Here is a 22732-nt window from a genome sequence, read left to right as displayed (position 1 = left end):
TTTATATATGAAGTCTTAACTGTTGTTAACCGTCCCAAGATTTGCTAGAGAGGGGCTACCTAGAAATAAAAATATAATAATAATAGAGAAAGGCAGGGTATCAGTATCGGTTTGGAATTCTTTTATTAATGACCCTGTTATATTTATTTAAGACATGCAAAACTGGGTAATTGTCTTATTTAGGACTTTAAATTAAAATTAGAAGACATCTTGGGATACATATTGTGGAAGGCACTTGTGACAGGTTTTTGACATTCCTTTAAATTTATGAATCAGTTGAGCTGTGACAGCACCCAGTTAAAAATAACCTGAATCCAGCAAAAATAGTTTGGCTGTCAAAATTATTTCTTGATTTACAGGAGAATTTGCATCCAGCTGGATTCTTCTTGAAAATTAAAATTCTGCTGAAGGGTTGTACGTCAGATGAAGATATTCGTTCAGGTACTATGTTTGACTTGACTTAGTCTATATCAGGGATTCCCAACCATGGGTCCATGGACCCCTGGAGGTCCTCATGGCCTTTTCCCTCCTGCCTTAATGAACTCGGCCACAAGTTAGGGGACTGGCCGCCTCCACCTGGAGGGCTCAGTGAGTAGGCCATGGGTGTAAAAATCAAAAGGGGGTGTCAGTTGTGGAGTGGTATGGAGGGGTCTGGGCTGTCTTCTTAGCTCCTGCCCTTCTTTTGGCCTACATATGGATCCACTGTAGTAGCAAATAAAGGCAGAGGGAGGGAACAAAAGGAAGGTGAAGGGTTATGTCACTTCTGGAAATGTGGCTGGGAGGTGTTACCAGCTGACATCACTTCTGGGGGTCCTCAAAGCCTGAAAATTTATTTCAGAGACTCCTCCATGTTCAAAAGGTTGAAAAAGGCTGGCCTGTATGAACAAGAATGAAGCTTCTTGATGGGCTGAGGTGGACTTTGAGATGATAATGAAAGTGAATTGTATGAAGCTGAATACTCACGCACATTAATGGGATAAAGAAGGGAGGAATTTATCTAGTGAAAAAGCTGTCCTTGCACTAGTTTGCAATTATTTCCTCTTATTAAGAAGAACTAGAGGGGCTCATTGATAGAAACACTGCACAAAATCAAGGAAAATCTATAGCAAAACATGACAGAGGAGAGACATCCTGTCTATCCCTCTGAAACGTTTTAGTCTAGCTTTATCACCATCATATTGTGTGCTTTATTTCTTGGAAATGTCAATTGTTCAATTGTATGTTTTTGTACATGACAGAATACTTGGACTTAATCCCCCCTCCCAGTGATTCAATTAACTTCACTGATTCCTTCTATCTAGCTGTTACTGAACTCCTGCAACATAAGTTTCCTCTGGATAACTTCCTGAACACAGCAAAGCTTCTTCTGGAGCATGAGAGGTACAGAGATCTCAGATTGATCCTCATTCAAGCTGGTGGTAGATTCCTGTTAACAACAAAGTAGGACAAAGAATGTCCATTATGATGGGGCTTCTTATGTCCTTCAGTGAGCTTCACTTGGTCCTTGTCCTGCCCAGTGGTTGTGATTTTCCTGATGGGTGGAGGAGACACTGAAGAATGGAGTTGTGAAAAGTGCATAAGTGATATGTTAGGGCGCAGAAATCACTCTTTAAGACAACAGATAGCAGAGGTTGGGGTAATAAGGAGTAAAAGCTAGGTTGGGGTAAAGGAGTAAAAGACAGTGATTATTTGACCTTTGATCTGGTCAGAGGTCTGTGATTTGTTTATAATTATGATAAGCAGATCTTTCAGAAGTGTTTGGAGTTGGTTAAGCTCCTTCTGGTAATATTAATGAAGACCTGAGTACCACAGTTTTTGCTATCATATCAGCAAGTACTGATATTCTTTCTTTATAGGTGGGAATCTGGATTCTTTGCCACAGACAAATTAAATTGTGCTCTGTTCACATTTTGTTGGAAGTCAACATGTATGTCCAGCTTTGTTTTTTATGATCTTCATATATACAGGGAGACCATTGGTTTCGATTTTCTGAAATCAGTTACTCAGCTGTTTGAAGGATCCCCTGATGTTGGCAAAGCCATTCTTCTTCACATTGAACTCTTGTTACAGAGAATGAAGGAACCACTTGCCAAGAAAATGATTGAAGATATCACTGCAAGTTGGTGCCATACTTCTCTAAATACCATCTAGCAGTCATGGTGGGAAGGCTCATTTCAACTGAGAAGGATGTTTATGATTTTGCAGTTCACATCTATTTGTGATCTTAATCCTGATCATTATTGTACTAGTTTATCAGTGCAATGACCTTAGGATGCTATCACTCTGCTTAGGACTGCATTGTCAGTCTGTTGACTAGGACTATAAACTGAAGCATACTTATTTAGAAGTAAATTTTAATAAATTTAGGGGACACATATTGCAGATCAAATAATGAGTATATTTGTCGAGCCCAATTCTGAAATGCACAGGTAGAAATTTTGCCTTTGACTACATAGCCTGAGGGTTTGTGGTAGCATGTGCTTAGATCCTCAAATGACAGGAGCACACAAACAAGAAAACAGCAAAACACAGTTTGTGTATAAATATAATAATACAATAAATTGTAAATCATGAATGATAAGTCCTGTAAATCAAGAATTCCACTCCCAAGAGTGCTCACTGCTCTCCCTCCAGGGGGATAGCTTTTCCTACCTAAAAGTTGTCATGAACTGCCAGAACACATCTCATCCTGCTCTCAATGATCTTGCTAGAAGCTGTGAAGTCTCAACACTAGTAACATTTTAGATCACAGCAGGGACCAGATGGCTCTTCTGAGAACCATTGTATTTTCCCGCCTGCACACCCCTCTTCCCCCCTCCTTTATTTGGTTTTCTGTATAAGTACCCCTTGGGGGGCTATTGATCCTTAGTCTCTGCCAAGAAGTTTGTTCACTGAACTTTGCCTGCAGATTGCCTTTGTATTAGTCTCTTGAATAAAGCTTCCCTTTGGATTTCACAAACCCTGTGGTTTCGGGGACTGACTTTGCAAGGACTTGACTCGGGTGTCTTCTGCCTTGGTTCCTGACAAAAGTCACATGTGAGAGGGGTGAACAACCTTCCCTCAGTTCTTTTTTTGCCATGGCTTAGAGAGGACATACTCAGGTGAGCTTTGTAGCTGTTCTGACTTCTTCTGAGGTAAAGGTGGGGAGGAGAAGAAAGCCATATTACTGGACAGGCTTTTCCATTTTCAGACCGTAAGGACTGTGTCTTTTGTTTTTCTTCAACTTGAAATATTTTAGTTTTTCTTCTCAGGACACTAATAGCCTTATTTTAAAAGTGGCAGGAATGTGGGGCCAAGATGCCCCAAAACAATGAGTACACTTTTTGCCTGCTCTGTTTGGGGAAGGGCCATATAACTGGCTCTTGCCCTCCTTGCTGAAGAATGACACTTGAGGTGAGATTCAAAGCAGCTCTTTGGGAGAAGGCTATGCAGGCCTCTGTCTGAGGGACCTAAGGGCTTTTCATTCTACTCTTCTGCCTCAGAGACCACATTGATGCTGCTTCTGGAAGGTCCTAATCCTGGGCCTCAGGTGACTACAGTCAGAACAACATCTGAGTCACTGCCTAAAAAGGCTAAAAAGAAGTCTAAGGCACGAGCAAGTTCCCATTCTTCATGATCACCTCAACACTGAGCAGCTGCCTGGCACCCAGAGTCTCCATCGCCACTGAGGCTATTGACACCAACAGTTTTGGAGGCGACATTGCGAAGATCCCACTGACTTTGATTTGAGGACTGTGGCCAACCCTCATTGGAACAGCTATAAGTCTGTTGGCACCATGCTGTCTCCAGGAGGTATTCTGCATGGAGCCAAATAAAACAGTTTAAAAAACAACCAGTTTAAAGCACCAAAGAGGCAGTTCACCAGAACCAGAGCAAAATCAGTTTTGCAGAGTAAATTAACTCTTCTGTGCAGAGATCAGAAAAACAACGGTGTATTTAGTGAGTTTTCATCAGCTTATCCATCATGCAGAAGAGGCCCAGGTTGCCCAGCTGCGCTGCTGCTCCAAGTTTCTCCATCGGTGAGGTTGTTGCCCCCAACTATTTGGTGCTGTGTCAATATTGATGTCACGTCCAGGGCTTCTGACTTGGAGGAACAGGAGAACAGGGACATTGATATCATGCCTGCTCCTTCAGATGCTGTCAGCAGAGATAACGCTGTTTCCCCTTCAAAGGATCTGTGCTTATACACTGAGCAATTAATCCGCATGGCTAAGACATTTAAACTTGAGTACATGTGTACTGAACCAATGTCAGATGATCTAATTATAGACACAGTTTGCTCTTTGGGGTCAGGGCATGTTGCTTTGCCCTTTATCAAGAGGAACCAGGACATGGCAATGAAAGCTTGGGAGACTGCAGCTTCAGCTTCCACCTCATTCAGACGAACGCCATTAGCTAGGAGTAGCTGCAGTTAACATACTCTGTCCAAGAGACAAGTATTTGCTTATAAGGTGTTTGAAACACTAATAATTTGTCCCTTGACAAAGCCAGCAGGCTAAATGCATATGAAGTAAGAATTTAAAAACATCTGAAACTGAAGAGAGATAACTCTATTTGGATTTATTATTGCCATACTGTTGTCCCAGTGCATCTGTACTATTTCATAAGTGGGATATGGGCCATTGTAAGCCACGTTTCATTGAGAGCTTATGTCTTGATATTTTGCTAATATTGCTGAAGAAAGCAAGGAAACAGCTTTGTTGTACCAGAATCCCGTTCAGCATGCATTACTGAGAATTTTTCATTTGGCTTTCCAAAGGCTGGATAATAAACAGGACTTATAATACTTGATTTACAATTTATTGTACTATTATTATATGTACACATGTTGTTAGTATGTTCTTAGAGCCTTTTGCTCTAGTGGAGATTCTGCTTGTGGGCATGTATATTTTTCTAGACAAGTAATTTCATATTTTTATATGGATAAAATGATGAACTTCATATTCTCAGGTCACAATACAAGAAAACAGCTGACCCCTGAAATACTGAACCATTTGCACCATGTTCTATGGGATAGAGCTGCCAGGAACTATGAGGTATGAGATCCTGCAAGGTCGATGTTCTTGGTATAAGTTTAAACCCTCCCCAACTTTCCACCCATTAAAGGTAGAAAATGACATGCAATCAAGTGTGAAACATCCCAGTCCCTTCATTTTCTCACCTTCCAGAATTCTCAAATCCATATATCAGTATTTGTCAAGGGTTGTCTGTAGTTTTCTATACAGGAATATAACACGTTCAGAAAGGATTGCCGTGGATACTACATAGAAATTTAAGGATGTTCCTTCAGGGTGTCAAGGAAACATCTTCAAGTTGTTACCTCACAGCCCTCTTGTCTGAATACTGACATATGCAATACATCTGCCAATCTTGTTTCTTTTTACTCTATAAAAGCTTATGCTAGAATAAAACAGTTGCCTTTAGGGTATCTCAACATTCTTCCTTTTCTGCAACAGACTATCATGACTACTTTCCTGGTATTTCTACCAATCATTGTTTACTATTTTCCATCTTTATAAAGATGATTTCAAAACACCTAGTATTTACAAATCAATTTCAGCCACTCTGGTTCATAATGTACTTTGAAGTTACATGTTATTTCCAAACATTTGGCCTGCTTCTAAAATTGATTGATTGCATTTATATACCACCCTCTCTTGAGGTTCAGGGGGGGTTACATGGAACGGGAACAATACAAAGAAGTCATTAATCATTAATCAAAGAACGATGGAACAATAAATGAAAAACAGTAGAACAATACATTCATAACTAAAACATGTCGATGGGCCCAGGCATTAGTTTTGGTTTCATGGAAGGGAGGCTCGGGGGCCCAATGGAAGAAATTGGAGGTAGTGGAACTCAACCGAATGCCTAGCAGAAGACCTTCCTTTTGCAGGCCCTGCAGAATTTTTCTATATCATTTAGGTCTTGATCTCCTCTGAGAGCTCGTTCCACCAAATGGGGACCAGGACAGAGAAAGCTCTGGTCCTGGTAGAGGTCAGATGAGCTTCCATGGGTCCAGGGATTGCCAGAACATTGGAGGTTGCAGAGCCTAGAGGTCTTTGAGGGATGTAGGCATGGAGGCAGTCCCTCAGGTACACTGGGCCCTGACTACATAAGGCCTTAAAGGTAATTACCAGAACCTTAAGTCTGATCTGGAATTTGACTGGAAGCCAGTGCAGTTGTTGGAGAATGGGTCAAATGTGGGACCTCCGAAGTATTGCTGTAATGATCCTGGCCACTGCATCCTGGACCAGCTGAAGATTAAGGGCAGGCCTACATAGAGCGAGTTACAGAAGTCCAGTCTAAAGGTGATCATCACATGGATCACCGGGACCAGGTAGAGCACTAGTAGTTTGGCTTGGTGGAGGTAGAATTCCAAACGTGCTACTTTCATGACCTGAGCCTCCATTGAGAGGGAGGCATTGAGAATCATGCCAAAGTTCCTGACAGATTGAGCCACCGATAGCTGTACTTTGTCCAGGGAAGCATGCTTCCTCGCTTAGACCCTTCTGCCAGCAGCTTGATGAACTCTCTCTTATTGCAACCCTCTGTCTGCGATTCATCTGATATCTTCACTTACAATTAAAATCCCAGAGCAAACATTTGGTTAATACAGATGAGAAACTACTGTGGGATACCTTATAGGGGCTGGAAAGGGAGCTGATTCTTTCCCTGTTCCCTTGCATGCTTGTTCATAACACATGAAGAGCCTGAATTATTCAAAATGCAATAAAGTAAGATGCACTGTTTATTTTGTAGGTGAAAAGGTACTCTGAGGCCCTGTCATGGTACAAGTACTCCCTCTGCTTCTATTCCTCTGGGCAGGTAGATCAGAATCTGGCAAAGCTGCAACGGAATATGGCTGCTTGCTATCTGCATCTGCAGCAGCTTGAAAATGTATTTCTTTTAAATAATATTCTTCTATTCAACTTCAAGCATGTCTGTTCTGTTCTCTTTGGCATTATTTGTGAATTTGTGAGGATACCTCCTGAATTAGCCTCTCTTTCACATTGTCTAGGTTGTTTTGTTTTAGGGGGGGAAAGCTTTCTTGTATAATTCTTTTTTAATAATTTAATGTTAAAGTTGGGCTGCATCAGAAGCAGGAGAGTTGTGACTCCTTCTGAGTGATGATTTCCTTTTAGACTGGGTAGGGATTTAAGAGTAGATACCATATCAGTATCTGGATAGGAAGCTGTAAGATTAATGAATTAATCAATCAATCAAAAATAGAGTGTATGCCGGAATATATTTTTGCAATAGCTAGTAGCAGCAGAATAAAAGTGACAGTGGCATTTTAAAGGGCTTTTGTGAATCATTGTTCACTTCTTCAGATAGCTGGTAGATTTACAGATCAATCCTGTAACTTGCTTTAGCTGCAGAGCACAGAGGGACCTCATGTTCAAATGTTAAAGATCAATCTTGTTGCCTGCTTTAGCTGCTGCAGCATCTCAAGGAACCTCATGTTGAAGAAAATGCAGTCAGTTCTGCTTTGCTTGGTTAAGAAAATGTTGGCATAATTTTGTAACATGATTACTGTTCAAAACATCCTGGCATTAGAGACAAAGCAGCTTACAAGACTGGAATGATGCTGTATCAATCGCAAATCAGTGGTAATCATGTAATGGTGCAAATATATCAGTGCATTTTTGCTTTCTGTGTAATTGCCATTAGCTGATGAATTATTGTATTAATTTTCTCATTCTGTAGGCTCATGAGTCAGTAAAAGAAGCAGAGAGGTGTGACCCAAACAGCATTTTTACTCAGTTCTATGTGTATAAAATAGCAGTTTTAGAGAAAAAGTCACAAAAAGGTAAGAGCCACTTCCTTATTTTTAACTGATTTGGTATCTTTTAAGTAGTTGCCTGAAATTCAGGGGTTAAAAGCACAGCCGCATGTTGGTTTAATAGCTTCTGTGAAGTCCCACACAGGACTGTGCAAATGCAGGCCAACCACAGAGATGTTTCTAAAACTTTCTGGAAGATTCATAGCAAGATGAGCAAGATGAGAACTCTGCGAGTTTCTCCACCCAAATGGGCATGTGTTGGAGACAATGAGAGCACTTCAGCAGGCTGAAGCGTTCTTTACCTCAGAACATTTTCATTGAACAACTTACTGATAAAGCTGGTTTAGAATGGTAAGCACAGATTGTGCATGAAAGGACTGCCAGATTTAAGGCTGTACTGTGAAAAATGTATGGATATATTTTGGTGTGGCAAAGTAATTTTGGGATGGCAGTTTTTAGCAGAGAAATAGAACAAGGGGAAAGTGTTAATAACTTTTCTCCTCCTGTATCAGACTCCCCTGTACTTGTAAAAAATAACATAGTGAAAAGGTTCATGGAACTAGATATAACTTGCCGGGTTTGCTCTTTCCAATCATCTTAGATTTTCTCCCAAGCCATTCTCTGTTGTCTACCCCATCACAGTAATCTTTTAAATACAAGAAGGATAGGATCTTTTGTAAGCCTGATTTCTGTTGCTGGAAGAGTATGCAGATTTCCAAGTTATATAGAATATTTCATCAGACAGAAGGTGGGTTTTTTGAACACCATGCTCATCTAGGAAAACTATACTAGCAATATCGTTCGGATATGCCTTTTTAAAGGCTAACCTTTCTGTCCGTTTCCACATTAAAATTTGCCTTTCCACGCGCAGACTCAAATTGCCCTTTGACGTTCTGCCCATTTAGGACAGCTATTTCATCTGTCAAGGTAGAATCTAATTCAGGGCTGCCCAATGGGGAAATATGTACATTCAAGTTTTTCCTATGCCTGCCATTTTGAGTTATTTGGGCATGCCTCTTTTCTTGTCGTCATTCTCCCTCCCTGTCCCTTTCTGCTGCATTGTAACGGGATAACCTTCTGTTTAAAAAAATAACATTCAGTATACCTGGGGGGAGGCAGGGAGGTGATCAGAGGCACAGAATGTTGGCATGAAGAGGTGCAATTAAAAGTACAAGCAGGCACCATTTTGCAAAAAATCTTTTTGGAAAGGGGGAAGGGAGCACAGCATCATAGGAGGCTGCCTCCTTCTGGCTCTCAATGCAGAAAACATATGACAAATTTCAGCCTGGCAAATCAGAGGAGAATAGCCCAACTATGCAAAGCAAAGTGTCAACTCACAACATCCAGTCAAAATCCAGAGTGAGGCTAGAACAAGGTATATGGAAACAGTCAGGGAACTCCCCTGTCTGCGCTTGAGTTGGAGCAGATATACAGACTCATGATCCTAGCACTGTATTGATGGCATACTAGCAGTACAGTTAATCCCTCTTGCCTGATTGTAGTTATTACTGTCATTATACAAATGTATTATACAAATACTGTGATCAAGGAGTGAAGAACATGGGTAGTTTTTAGTTACACCACTATTATTTGGACATATATTTGGGATTGGTATGGTATATTTTTAGTTATTACATACGCCACATGGGCATTTATAAGTCACTGGATAACTTGCATTTCCTGTCTCTTAACTAGTTTTGATTAGAGAGTATTTCTGAAATGATGCATTTCTTCTTTCTATCTTTCCTAATGAACATAGTCATTTCAAATGTATGTGTGAACCATTATGCTTTCCCCTGTGTAGCAAATAACAATAATGTGGAGAGGAGAGCTAAACACATCCTCTTCACATCAGAGACCTGATCTAAACTGGGTGTTCCACTGTGGCTGATGTTTAAGAAACAACCCATCATGGGAGATCTTAATTACAAGTTTCCTATCTCATATATAGTTTGGCTACACATCAAACTGTAGAAATCAAGTGTGAGATGCAAGTAATATCATTCATACATAGCAATTTTATCACCAGAAGCTGGTTTAGTTAATCTCTTCCCAGAAATAAATGTGTAATTTGTGAATAAAATCCAGGAAAGGGAACAGCAATTTAAGTTTTAAAAAACAACACAGATTATGTTCTGAACTGAACAAAGTAACCTACACTGAACCAAAATACTACAAAGCCAAAATACTACGAAGAGAGCCAGTTTGGTGTAGTTAGGAGAACTGAGCTGGGTTTGAATCCCCACTCCTCTTCCACATAAAGCCAGCTGGGTGGGCTTGGGCTCACCACAGCACTGATAAAGCTGTTCTGACCAAGCAGTAATATCAAGGCTCTATCCGCCTCACCTACCCCACAGGATGTCTGTTGTGGGGAGAGGAAAGGGAAGGTGATTGTAAGCCACTGAGATTCCTTCAGGCAGAGAAAAGCAGCATATAAGAACTAGCTCTTCAGTTGCGTGAGTCAGGCCTACTTGCAAAACAGTGAATCCCTTCAAGGACATGTGAAGGGCACCTTACTCTCCTCTGTATCTCCCTCTCCAGATTATTCTTCTTTCCCCCTCCTGTCAACCCTTCTGCCCTCTCCCCTTTCCTTGCCATATTTTTGCCTTCTCAGCCATTCACCAAATTGCCTTTTATCTGCCTCCCATCTTCAGCTTTATTATTCATTTGTACTCCATATTTTTCCTGAGTAGAGACCAAAGTGGTTTTAGTATTCTCCTTTCCTCCTTTGTATCCATACAGCAGTCTACTAAGCTAGGTTGAAACTATGTGACTGGTCCAGAATCACACCCTGAGCTTTGGCAGCAAGATGGAAATTTGATTCTAGGTCTCTCTTCTCTAAAACCACTATGCTATATTGGCTTTCATTGGGTGATATTGTTGAACAAGTAGCAAGTGGCAAGTGAATCCCACGCTGATGATAAATGAAGTACATAAACAATACATTTAAGGATCTTGAACGCTGTGAAATAATTTTGCCTGGAATCATGAGGAGCCAGTGTTTTATATTTTCTTTTATATATGAACAGCAGCAGACTATTATTAGTCTGAGCCTTTGGGGAGGGCGGTATATAAATATAATAAATAAATAAATAAATATTTTGTTCTTTTATTGTCTTAGCTTTTGATGCCATTGTGGCGATGGGGAAGTCAGCAGTGCAACTGGATACACTATTAACAGATGGTGTCATGGCTACCAACCTTCTAAGTTTAGCAGCCCAGATTGCCTTGGAGGTACCAAACAGCATCAATTGAATTCCTTATTTTCAGATTTGGGGTATCTTTGACTTGTATTTCTTTCTAAATTTGCTCTGGTCTGATTTATCACAGCATCAGATAGCAGTCAGTCCAAGTTGCTCCAGAGTACACACCGTACCTAATCTGCAACATTATAATTCAGTTTATCAGTGATTCTTTTTTTTATGCCAAGTATTTTTTTAAAAAAAACTGGCTACTCTGGTAGCTTCAAGGATTTTTAAAAGAAGTCTTTCTGTATCAGTTTGCTTAAAAAAAAACAACCCTGCAGTATACATATGCAAACAAAAAGTGTACATAACAATTACAGCTTTAACAGTGCAATCTTGTGCACGGTTAATCCAGTCAAAACCAACTGAAATCAGTGGATTTAGATTGGAATTTAGATTGGAATAATTCTGTATCTTTCTTAACAAGATTTTTATCCCAGTAGAGGGATCTGGAGGTTCAGAGTTCCCTATCTCCTGAGCCAGGAACCTGTTGTCATCTGAGGCATGTCAGCTTGGAAATCCTATGTACTTTCTCAAGATCTTCAGGTAGAACGGGAGGAACGAAAGAACAAAAGATGGGTCATAGTCATGCTCAGCTGCTGAGGATGGATATGTGAGGAAGTGCTGAAAAACTACCTTATTTACTTGCAAAGAAGAGGACTTGTCTCCTAAAAGTGCTATGTATACAAAAAGTAACTAATTTGTATAGAAATGTAAGATACCATTATTTTTATGGTATCCCTTGGGGAAAAAACTAGTACTGTATATGATTGCATACATTTATGAATCCCAGAATACCTAGCCACAGTTATTCATGTGAAGGTCACCTCCAAGTTAGACTACTGTAACTCACTCTATGTGGATTTACCCTTAACCTTGACCCAGAAACTGCAGCTGGTTCAAAATACAACCACTTGGGTCCCTACTAGGACACAGTGGAGGGCCCATATACAACCTGCACTACAACAGCTGCAATGGTTGCTAGATGAATTCCATATCAATTTTAAGGTGTTTGTTCTAACTTTCACAGCCATGTGTGTCTGGGCCCTGTGCATCTAAGGGACCACCTCTCCCATTATATCCCCAGAAGAACTTTAAGATCTTCTAACACTAACATGCTGATGGTCCCCAGCCTGAAAGAAGTGTGGCTGGCCTCAACCAGGGCCAGGTTCTTTTTTGTGGAATCAACTGCCAGTTGAGATCTGGGTCTGGATTTATTTATTTATTTTTCAATTTGTACCCTGTTCCTTCTGGTACAAGGGTGGCTTCCAGCATTATATCATTAAAACATGTACAATAAATTTAAAAACTCATACAATATCATATTACTTTAAAAACATCATCCTAAGACAGTCATGCCACCTGGATAGGCAATTCAATCAAGGGCATCTCAGTTTTTTTTTGGGGGGGGGTATCCATATCAAAGTTGTCTTGCTGTTCATTAGCCCCAACCAAATGCCTGGCAGAAAAGCTCTGTCTTAGAGGCCCTGTTTTGTAGTTTACACTTTAAGAGTATCTTATTGGTGTGGTTTTTGCATTACAGAGATGAAATTGTGCAGTTTGAGACTCATATTCTGCTTACAATGATACAGGGACTACTTTTTAATTAATTAATTAATTAATATACCGCCCTCTATTGAGACTCCAGGCTGTTTACATAGAATGTAGAAACTATAAAGGAAACAATCCATCCTTATCCATGGTTCCTCTATATATTTGTGAAACAGCCTGGGGGGGGGGGTGGAACATGTCTGGCTGCACCGTGATTGGCCCTGCCCCTGCAGGTCCTGCCCTCTGTCACTGGATTCTAGCCTCTTTGCTCTCAGACACACCTCAGTGCAGCAGGTAAGGGGAGAGGGCCTGGGGCAAAGGGTCATGGTGGAGGGCCTGCTAAGCTGGGCCTACTAATTAGGGCCTCTTGGCCTGCTAAGCAGGGCTTGCTAACGAGGGTCAATTGGCCTGCTAGGCTGGGCCTGCTAATGAGGGCCTCCCAGCCTGCTGACTGCCTCCTAAGGAGCTCTGTCCTGCGCCTGCTAACGAGCTGGCCAGCCCCCCCCCCCCCGCCCCCACTTGATTAGGCTGACAGCTGTGGCCCAAAGCCACCTTAAGCTGGGGGCCAGGGGAGGGGACCCTTTCAAGGCCCATTCTTAGGAACAGGCTTTGAAGGTAGTAACATATAAATAACCATAACATTAATACTACTAACTGATAATTGTAACAGTAGTAACAGTACAAACAGTACAACAGTACAAACAGGGAGAGAGCAGGGGCCCTGCAGATGTTGTTGGTTATCCCTGGTCTCAACCAAATGCCTGGTGGAAGAGCTCGCTTTTGCAGGCCCTGCAGAACTTAGCTCTGTCAGGGTCCTGATCTCCTCCGGGAGCCAGGTGGGGGCTAGGACCAAGAAGGCTCTGGCATTAGTAGAGGCCACCAGGTGGGGGCCAGGACCAAGAAGGCTCTGGCATTAGTAGAGGCCAGGCAGGCTTCTTAGGGCCAGGGATCATTAGCGGGTTGGTAGTGGCAGAGCGTAGAGCTCTTTGGGGGGAATAGGCAGCGGGGTGGTCCCTCAGGTACACTGGGCTTTGACCGCGTATGGGCTTGAAGGTAATTACCAGAACCTTTAGCCTGATCCGGAATTCAACTGGCAACCATTGCAGCTGGTGGAGAATGGGCCGGATGTGGGCCCTCCATGGTGTTGCTGTGAGGACCCTGGCTGCTGAATTTTGGACCAGTTGTAGTTTCTGAGTCAAAGCTAAGGGCAGGCCTGTGTAGAACGAATAACAGAAATCCTGTCTAGAGGTAACCGTCACATGGATCACTGTGGCTAGGTGTTCCAGGGCCAGGTCGAGCACTAGTAGCTTGGCTTGTCCTTTATGTTTAATATATTAACTTGTTTCTTTCCCAGAATGAGCAACAGTCTGTGGGTATCAAAGCCTTGGAATATTTATCTCAGCTTCTACAAGACAATCAAGAAGCACTTAATGCTTTAAAGTGAGTTACAACCTATGTTTTTACTAGTATCATTTTAAAAATGGGCTTTGAAAGGGGCGGCAGGCAGGAGGGCATGAGAGGGTGGCCGCGGCTCCCTTTGATCAGATCACGTGCAGGTGGTATTCGGTTTATATGAGCCTCACCCCCATAGATTGGAGACAGAACTGGAGGAAAGTGAACCCACTCACCCTCCTCCATCGCCCACCATAGCTTCCGACCCTTCCCCGGATGATGCCATCAGGGATCCCTCTCCCTCATTTCTATCTGAAGACTAGTGGCTCCATTCCAAGCAGCTCCTCCATATGGCGAAGGACTTTGACATATTCTCCTTGGATATTCACTCAAAGGACAAGCTGCTTAGCCACGCTATCCATCCTGGAGGGATTTGAAGAACTCACACCTCCGATTTGGAGGAAGCTGGCTTCAGAGATGCCCGCTCCTAAGAAGTTGGACTCCCTCTATAGGGTCAAGTGGGACTCATCCTATTTTCTGTCAATCCAACCCTCTTCTACCTCTATGGTTCTGGAGGACATGCAGCTGAAGCAGCTTCCGGGTAAGCATTGGGCTCCATTAGATCATGAGAGCCAGAAATTGGACCGCTTGGGTAGAAAATCCTACTCTTTTGCTGCTCTTTCATTTTTGATAGCAAATTACCAGGCAATTAATGCAGGGTACCAGATGGTGCTCTGGGAGATAATGTTGAATTACCTAGACATGTTACCAGAAGAGCCTAAGGCCTTAGCCAAGCTCATTCAAACCGAGGCTCTGTGCATGACCAAGTAAGACATCAGTGCAGGGAAACACTCCACAGAAGTTGCAGCTCAAGCCATGGCAGCTCAAGCCATCACTCTCCAGTGCCATTCACAGTTGAGGAGCACACCTCTGCCACTGGAGACTAGGGCAAAAGTGGAAGACCTCTCCTTTGAGAAAGGCTCACTGTTTGCCACTACCAGCGATGACTTCCTTTTGTCCTTAAAGAAGAGTCGTTAGATGGCCCATTCTCTGAGCTCTTTCCCTCTGGTTTCAACCAATGACAACATGGATCCAAACGGTTTGCTTAATATGTTTCCCCCCTGTCCAAGGGTGGCCCCTCAGTGGCTCTTATCTCTAGTATTTTTAGCATTAATGCTCCCACCCTTTGAACTGTTGAATGCAGTTCCTTTGGGCCTTTGACCACGAAGACAATTTTCTTGGTTGCAATTACCTCAGCTATGAGGGTGGGAGAGATTAGCACTCTAAGAGTTGATCCCTCCCTTCTTGCAATTATTTCCTAGAAAGGTTACTCTATGTCCTGATCCACACTTCCTCCCCAAGGTAATTTTTGGGTTCCATATGTCCTAATCCATCACTTTGTCCATATTTTTTCCTGAACTGACCTCCAGTTCCAAAAGGTCCCTGCATTCCCTCTGAGTCCGGAGGGCCCTTTTATATTATTTACACAGGACATTAGAGTTTAGGAAAACAAATTCTTTATTTGTCTGTTACTGGGGCCCTAATAAGGGTAACAAGCATCTCCCAGCACTAGTTCTCGGTGGATAGTATCTGCGATCAAGGCAACTTATTTGGCTGCGAAGGTTCCTTGCCCTTTTGGAGTTCGGGTTCATTCCCTCTGGGCTGCCTTCCATCAGAGCGTTCCTCTCAAGGACATCTGCCAGGCAGCTACCTGGGCAAGAGAGGAGACTTTCTACAAGTAGTTTGCTCCTTAGATTTTATCTGGGTAGAAGCAACAATACATATTATTTTTAAAGATATATCTGATTCCTGTTCCTCTGAATTTATATGCACCTGTACGTAATGGTAGCTAGAAGGAAAAATGAGAGATCTTGAAGAAAGGCTGGTGCTTTGAGTAGCAGCATTATTTATTTACATAATTTATTTTGCTTACAGATGTTTGATTCGACTTGTGTTGTCCAGAAACACAGTGGACTCTAAGGAGGAGATGTAAGTGCATTTCTTTTAATTTTTGTTATCTACTTTGTATAAGACATATGTGCCTTAATCAGTAGGATAGAGGAATGTGTGTACAAGTATGTGTACATTAAAGCTCTGGCAATCTGTTGTGCTTTGGACAAATGCTACTGTCTGTCAGTTTTTACTCTTCATCCATATGGCGAATATTAAACGATCATCCTTACATGATTGCTCTAAAGATGCGATAGAATTGTAAAACATTTGTAATGGCAGTTAAGCACTTTCATAACTGCCTTCTTCACAGCAATCGGGGGGGAATAAATTTTCTTTTTTTATATACCATTTAGTTCAATAAACTATTCCATTTCCCCCCTTCCCCCATTTGTTAGAACGAATGATATGGAAATCCTTCTGACGTATTTGACTGCAGGTATGTAGCTGTATTTTTATGCCTCTTATTGACCCTAGTAAATGCCAGCTGAAAAGGGTTACCTATTCCAGTTCAATTCCATTATAGTTACCTGCCAGGTTTATAGGTACCTACCTGGTTTACACTTAAGAATCTCAGGAATTATTATAGATATTATATTCTTTCTTCATGAAGAAAGAAATGCAGTAGGTTATGCTGACTGAGAAAGACCTTTTCCACACAGGAACAAGCAAAGATAGTTTCTTCATTGCTGATGCAACTGCCAGTACAGCATAGCTGCCATGAGGCTTCCACATGCCAGATTCCCTGATCCCCTGGCAATGGTCATTCACCTTCCACTCCATACTACCAGGGCTTTTTAAGGTTTATTAACTGGCCAACTGAAGATTCTTATATTATAATAGATGTGTGGCAGGTTCTCTGAATTCGCATTTTCATTTTTAGTCTTTAGACCCTTTTATTGACAAAATGTCTCTTCCTCTTATTGCTTTGTATTGAAAATGCTGGAGGTTCATTTTGAAGAAATGAAAGATGGTAATTCAGAGAATTTGTTACACATAGAAGTTTCCCACATGCTCAACTTAATCCTGATTATTTGTAATCAGTTTGAGCATGGTTCCTCTACACACTTGCCTTCCCTGTACATTTTCATAGTTGTGGAGTCAGTTTATTTTCATGCATGCTTTCAGTAATGAGAATTTCCAAGAGAGGATGCTGTTGTCATCCATGGTGTCATTACAGCATGCTCAAACTTTTTTTTAAATGGCTTCCAAAAATACATTGGTAATGTTATAATAATATTCAGTTGCAGATTAAAAAAAGATCCCAGTGGCGGAGTGAGGAAATGGCAGCTTGTAGAGTAGCTGAATTCCATAGAGGGAGGACTGGGAAAATCCAAACTTCTTCATATAGCTGCCATCCAGGATTTACTCTAAAACCTCAGAGTAAGGCAGGTTTGGGAAAAATCAGGAAAATCCTGGTAGTGGCATGAATGTAGCACAATGCTGTGTGCAAACAAACAACAACAACACTCCACTTCCTAACATCATTGAACCTGGGGCAAATTATACATGTGGAAATGGCCAGAGTGATTGACCTTCATGGTAGAGTGGGAGATTTGAACTTGGGTCTTCCCAATTCTGGTCCAGTGCTCCAGCTACTATAACACATTGGTTCTCTAGAATGTTTTCAGAATGTTTATAATGAATGCAGTTTATTGGATGCTACATATTCTGGCTCTAGCTCTCCAGAGGCTTGATGCATCAGTTAGAGAAGAAAGCAAGACACTGGACACAGGAGTCATTGACGCTAATTGGTTCAGGAAGATAGGTATGTAGCAATGTTGAGGTCACAGGGAAACTGTCCATTTAGAGAAAGGACTCTAATGTTTCTACTACACAGTCTGGAATACAAATCCTAGTGAAGCCACTCCATTGACAGAATTGAAATTGTTGTTAATGTTGTTAATTCATTCAATTAACCTGACACAATAAATTAAGCATGTAAACCAGACAATCCTTGGAGGGGGATATTCATGGAGTTGACCAGCTGCTACACTGGTGTATCTCAATGGTATAGCATCCAGCAACAGTGGTGCCATGGCCAGGTGCCAGCACAGTAACAGAGGTAGCCCCATGGGAACACTACTGGTACAAACCTCTGCACCAGCAGGAAAAGAGTGGGCCTGAAAATGTGACGGGTTACTCTGCCCCTGTATCACAGCATGCAGCCTTACATTCCCTGCCCAGACCAAATGCAGTGGACCATTTATTGAGCTAGTATGAAGTGTGGATAGTCTCACACATTTCAGATTTGTGAGATTTTTGCACACATAGAAGTTGGATCAGGCACTGACTTTGTGTTATTAACATTTACTCCACATTTATCTGATCTGCATGGATTGAAAGAGATAAAGGTGATATGGATTGCACAGAAACAATATAGGAGGATATATGTCCCTGCTACTGTTTCGAATATTGCATTGTACTGTGAATATTTGCATTGACATTGACAGGAAAGAACTTATATAACAAGGAAAATTAGTCATTATTTGTTGGCTGTCTATGCTAAATGTCTTTTATGATGTTGGAACTTACAATTGAACTTACATTGCCTGTTGGAATAGACAAGGCTTTGTATTGGGGAAAAAAATGACTGGTCGGTTGGTTTTTAACACTGGTCTTTCTTCTCACTCACTCCTTATGAGCTTGGAACTTGGCTGTCCAATGTGAAAACTGTCCAAGAACTATGAGAGATTTCTTTGTAATCTCATTCAAGGTATGTGCTTTTGCCAACATTCCTTTTGTGTGCTGTGATTAGTATTTTATTACCAACTCCACTAGAGTTCACAAGGAATCAACTTTAGAAAATGTGATTTGGCACTTCAATAGTATGAGCTTGTTAGTAATTTATGGTGCACTGTTACAGAACTGGGTCAGAGAAATTTTATTTGTAATTACAGCAATTTGGCAAGGTTGCCATTGATACAAATCTAGTACTGGTTTAGAGAGGCCAAATTAAGAGAGAAGAGTTGGTTTTTTATACCTTGCTTTTCACTGCCAAAAGGAGACTCAAAGTAGCTTACAATCACCTGCCCTTCTTCTCAACAACCTGTGAGGTAGGTGGGGCTGAGGGAGCTTCACAGAACTGCTATGCAAGAATTCTAATCAAACTGTGACTAGCCCAGTTGGCTGCATGTGAAGGAGTGGGGAATCAAGATTGGTTCTCCAGATTAGAGGCCACTGCACGTAGCCACTATACCAAACTAATTTTTATGTCATGCAGTGAAAAGGTTCTCCCAAGTTGTAGCTTTGTATTATGTACTTTAATCAGTACATAGTGACCAGTGAGCCATCCTGGAGTGGTTATAAACAAAATAAAGGTTTAACACAGAAAAGCAAAATTGGAGTCTAGGAGGGAAATAATCACTTGTGTTTGAATCAACTGACATAATTTTTTAGTGGTTGTTCCTTCAGTGAATGCACACTGAGCAGTATGATTCACTGTCAAAAGCCCCTTTTGAGTTGGAAAAGCTTTGGCAAAATGCAGAATAGGTTGCTGGGCTTGGTTTCACACTGCTCAAATGTCAAGTTTCAGCTTTATGTAAGGTAGAATGAATGGATATTTGGTTGCAGACCAACCAATATCACAGTCTCCTGGCAAACTTGCTGTAAGTTCAAACCTTGCTGTGAATAGTGAAAAGTGTTTTGAAGCTAAACAGCTTCCAAAAGAGACAACCTGTGTTTCAGTAAGCTGTTTGAACTTCCTTACACTATTCAAAGCTTTCTCTGTTCATACTAGTTGAGAAACATCCACATTTGAATGCCACTGCTTCCATTGTTACAAAGTAACTGATGAGATTTGTAGCATTACTTTGAAGCTTCAGCAAGGCAACTGAGATCACTGTCTGGCCCACAATCCTGCTTTGAAAATGAACCCAATTTTCCAGGAAAAAACAGAAATTCTTAGCTCCCTTTGCACAATATCCTTCCAAAATAACTGCCACATAACTCTGGGGCACTCACTGTCAAGGTGGTATTACCCTAGAACAGGCTTTCTCAACCAGGGTTTCGCGAAACCCTGGGTTTTCTTGATAGCAATGGAAGGGTTTCATGAATGGATGGGAGTTAATATTTTAATATTTTTTTTAAATGTTAAACATTTATTGGGTGATATGACCATATATGCTCATGTCAACTCACTTCCCCCTCCCAATAGTGGGTCCAGAGGGGTCAGGAAGGAGAAAGGGCCCCAGTTGGGCATGTACACAGCTATGCTTCTCAACCATATTCTGCACGATCGTGCCACCTCTGGGGTTTTCCGAAACTTGAAGGATGTTTCAGGGATTTCTCAAGGGTAAAAAAAAGTTGAGAAAGGCAGCCCTAGAATCTCTTCTAGAATCATGGCAAAGAAAATTGGGTGACATTCCTATATTCCTCAAAAATGCCTTGGTAGGAATACCAGTGTCTCTGTACTTTGGCAGAACCATGCTTACCACATGGTTTACAGATGAGGGACTGTATCTGCTGTAGCAATCTGAAAAAAGCTGTAGTTCCTAGGAGGAGCCAGGAGTAGGTAAGAGTAACACCTACTATCTGTTTCTCTTCAGCTGGGAGCTGAGCAGAATGAGAAAAAGATTGAGAGAGCTCTGTAAATTAGTTAATGTAACATTTAAAATTTGTTTGAGAGTGTTTTAATATAAAGACAGAAATAATAAACTTTGAAACATAGTAACTGAATCCTAGAGACTGTTTATGTACTGGGAACTTCACTGCCCCAGTCCCCGTTCAGGAGCACAAATCAGGGGCGGATGAGGTGCACCGGGCCAAATGCTCCCTTGTGTGGGTGGAGGAAAAGGTAGGGCAACCTGCCATGACTAAAACTCCAGCCTGCAGCCCAGCATGAAACGTCCAGTGCATAAACGGTCAGACAGTAGACCAACAACATTCAATCAGTCAGTAGAACTGAATGGGTGGGGGAGGAAAAAGAAACTCCACAGGAAAACAAGAGATACAAGGGAGGGTCTGAATCCACTAGGAAGACTGAACCTCCAAGACTGGACTTAGCCCAGGTATGGAAAACTTGAAAAGAAGAGTTTAATTTGTATGTGGGCATTGCAATGGCAGTAAAGAGGAGACTGTGAAAGTTTTTTTCATATTTAATTGGAGAAAAGGGGAGAGAAATGAGACAGTGTGTGCAAATATTCTCTAAGGACAGGGAAATCTGAATAATAATATTGGTCTATTTTGATGCCCCTTGCAACCCCAGAAAGAATGAAACAGCAGAAAGATACATTTTATTTTACACAGAATTAAACAATGGAGGAAGGTATTGATGAATCTGAAAAAGTTAGCAACCAACTGCAATTTTGCAGATTTTAAAAACTCACTGATAAGAGGTAGGATAGTGGGTGGAAGTCAGGATGCACAAGTATGAGAGACTGCAGAAGGAAACAGATATGACATAATGAGCCGCTTTGCCTCCAAGTGTCTCTCCAAAAAGAACAAGCCCAAATCTAGAGTCCATATGTGATTATGGGCAGTGATAGTGAATGTGAAGATAAGTTTTGGGCAGCAGATAAATCCAGTACAGAAAAATCCAACAAGTCACCAGTAACACTTGTATGCAGTCATGGATAAAAGGATATAATTCCTATCAGATTGTAGTACTAATTGTAACATTGTCCTGAGGTATCTAGTGAATCCTGGCATTCCATGGGGAAACCCTTAGTACATTAAATGTGCCTAGATGTGCCTAGAGCACATCATGATGTCCCTACAGAAGTATGATATACAGATTAACTACTGACCTGGCAAAAACCTAGTGCTGGCATATTTACCATATAGATTTAAGTGGATAGCCATATTGGACTGAAATACTACAACAAAATTTGAGTCCAGTGGCACCTTTAAGATCAACCAAGATTTATTCAAGTGCACTGCGATAGGCAATGGAACAGGAAGCAAAAAAGTACAGATATAAGAAGAAAGTAAAGGAGAAAATAAATTAGTAGCAAATTAGTAAACAGTATCATAAATCCAAATATGCAGTATGATCATTCTTTGCTAGAAAAGCCAATCAGTCCTGTGAGTTCAATTGTTGTTCACAAAAATATTGGGGCAATAAAAAATGTAAAGTTAATTATTAGTGGCTGACACTTTCCCAGTTGTGAAAAGAAGTAATTAATAGTAATCAATCAATTAATTAATTACATTTTACTCAGAACATTAACAATTATTATCCATAAGAAAATGAGCCAATAACACGGAAAATCTGGAAAGAGCACAAACATGCCCTTGTAGCACTGACGAAGCCACTGTTCCAATAAGGACTTTCATAGAAGCCTTTGAGAGTCAGCTCCAGTGACAGCAAGAGGAATAATTGAGACTCCACAAACAAGAAGGGAGAGCGGGCAAAGAAAGCTATGGATTAATTGGAGCAAAGTATCTAAACAAATTCAAAGCCACACGCTTTTAAATAAAAGGAAAAATAAAACCCACAAATTCTCTGCTGTTATAATGGGCAGAAGTCTAATTTCCATTAATGTTTTTGGTTGCAGTTCTCCCAGTTTTGCCCACTGAATACAGCTGTTCTGCTTGCCCAGAGAACCTGCCTGCTCATGGCTGCTGCTGTTAACTTGGATATGGGCCGAAAAAACTTGTTGCCTACAGATCAGGTACAGTTTGGATGGAGTGATACACCAGTTTTGTAGCATTAGTGGATTAATGAAACTTGGAGTTGATGAGATTTGATTCCATATGGAGATGACATTCTCTTCCAGAGGTGGAAGACATCTTTGGGTGTTATCCATCCCTTTCTTCAGGGAGGCAGAAATGCTTTTTTCCTTCCTGCGTCCTGTTGCAGGCATGC

At 41.3% G+C, this 22732-nt stretch overlaps 1 protein-coding gene across 5 annotated transcripts in view; it reads left to right on the top strand.

Moving 5' to 3' along the window:
• Positions 1–22732, top strand: part of TEX11 (testis expressed 11) — a 47263-nt gene that overhangs the window by 15042 nt on the left and 9489 nt on the right. For 4 of the 5 annotated variants that reach the window (XM_077307421.1, XM_077307424.1, XM_077307422.1 and 1 more), the window contains 13 exons: positions 360–441; positions 1302–1380; positions 1968–2119; positions 4951–5036; positions 6763–6900; positions 7711–7813; positions 10908–11020; positions 13937–14022; positions 15910–15963; positions 16323–16363; positions 17606–17692; positions 18570–18640; positions 22422–22538. In XM_077307421.1, coding sequence (XP_077163536.1) covers positions 360–441; positions 1302–1380; positions 1968–2119; positions 4951–5036; positions 6763–6900; positions 7711–7813; positions 10908–11020; positions 13937–14022; positions 15910–15963; positions 16323–16363; positions 17606–17692; positions 18570–18640; positions 22422–22538 — 1209 coding nt within the window. The remainder of the gene's footprint in view (positions 1–359; positions 442–1301; positions 1381–1967; positions 2120–4950; positions 5037–6762; positions 6901–7710; positions 7814–10907; positions 11021–13936; positions 14023–15909; positions 15964–16322; positions 16364–17605; positions 17693–18569; positions 18641–22421; positions 22539–22732) is intronic. The other variant, XM_077307423.1, reaches the window with a different exon arrangement.

This window comes from Paroedura picta, chromosome 13, assembly GCF_049243985.1.
Source record: "Paroedura picta isolate Pp20150507F chromosome 13, Ppicta_v3.0, whole genome shotgun sequence".
NCBI lineage: Eukaryota > Metazoa > Chordata > Lepidosauria > Squamata > Gekkonidae > Paroedura > Paroedura picta.
Note: the sequence above shows the minus strand (reverse complement) of the source record. Positions and strands in the feature narration are given on the sequence as shown.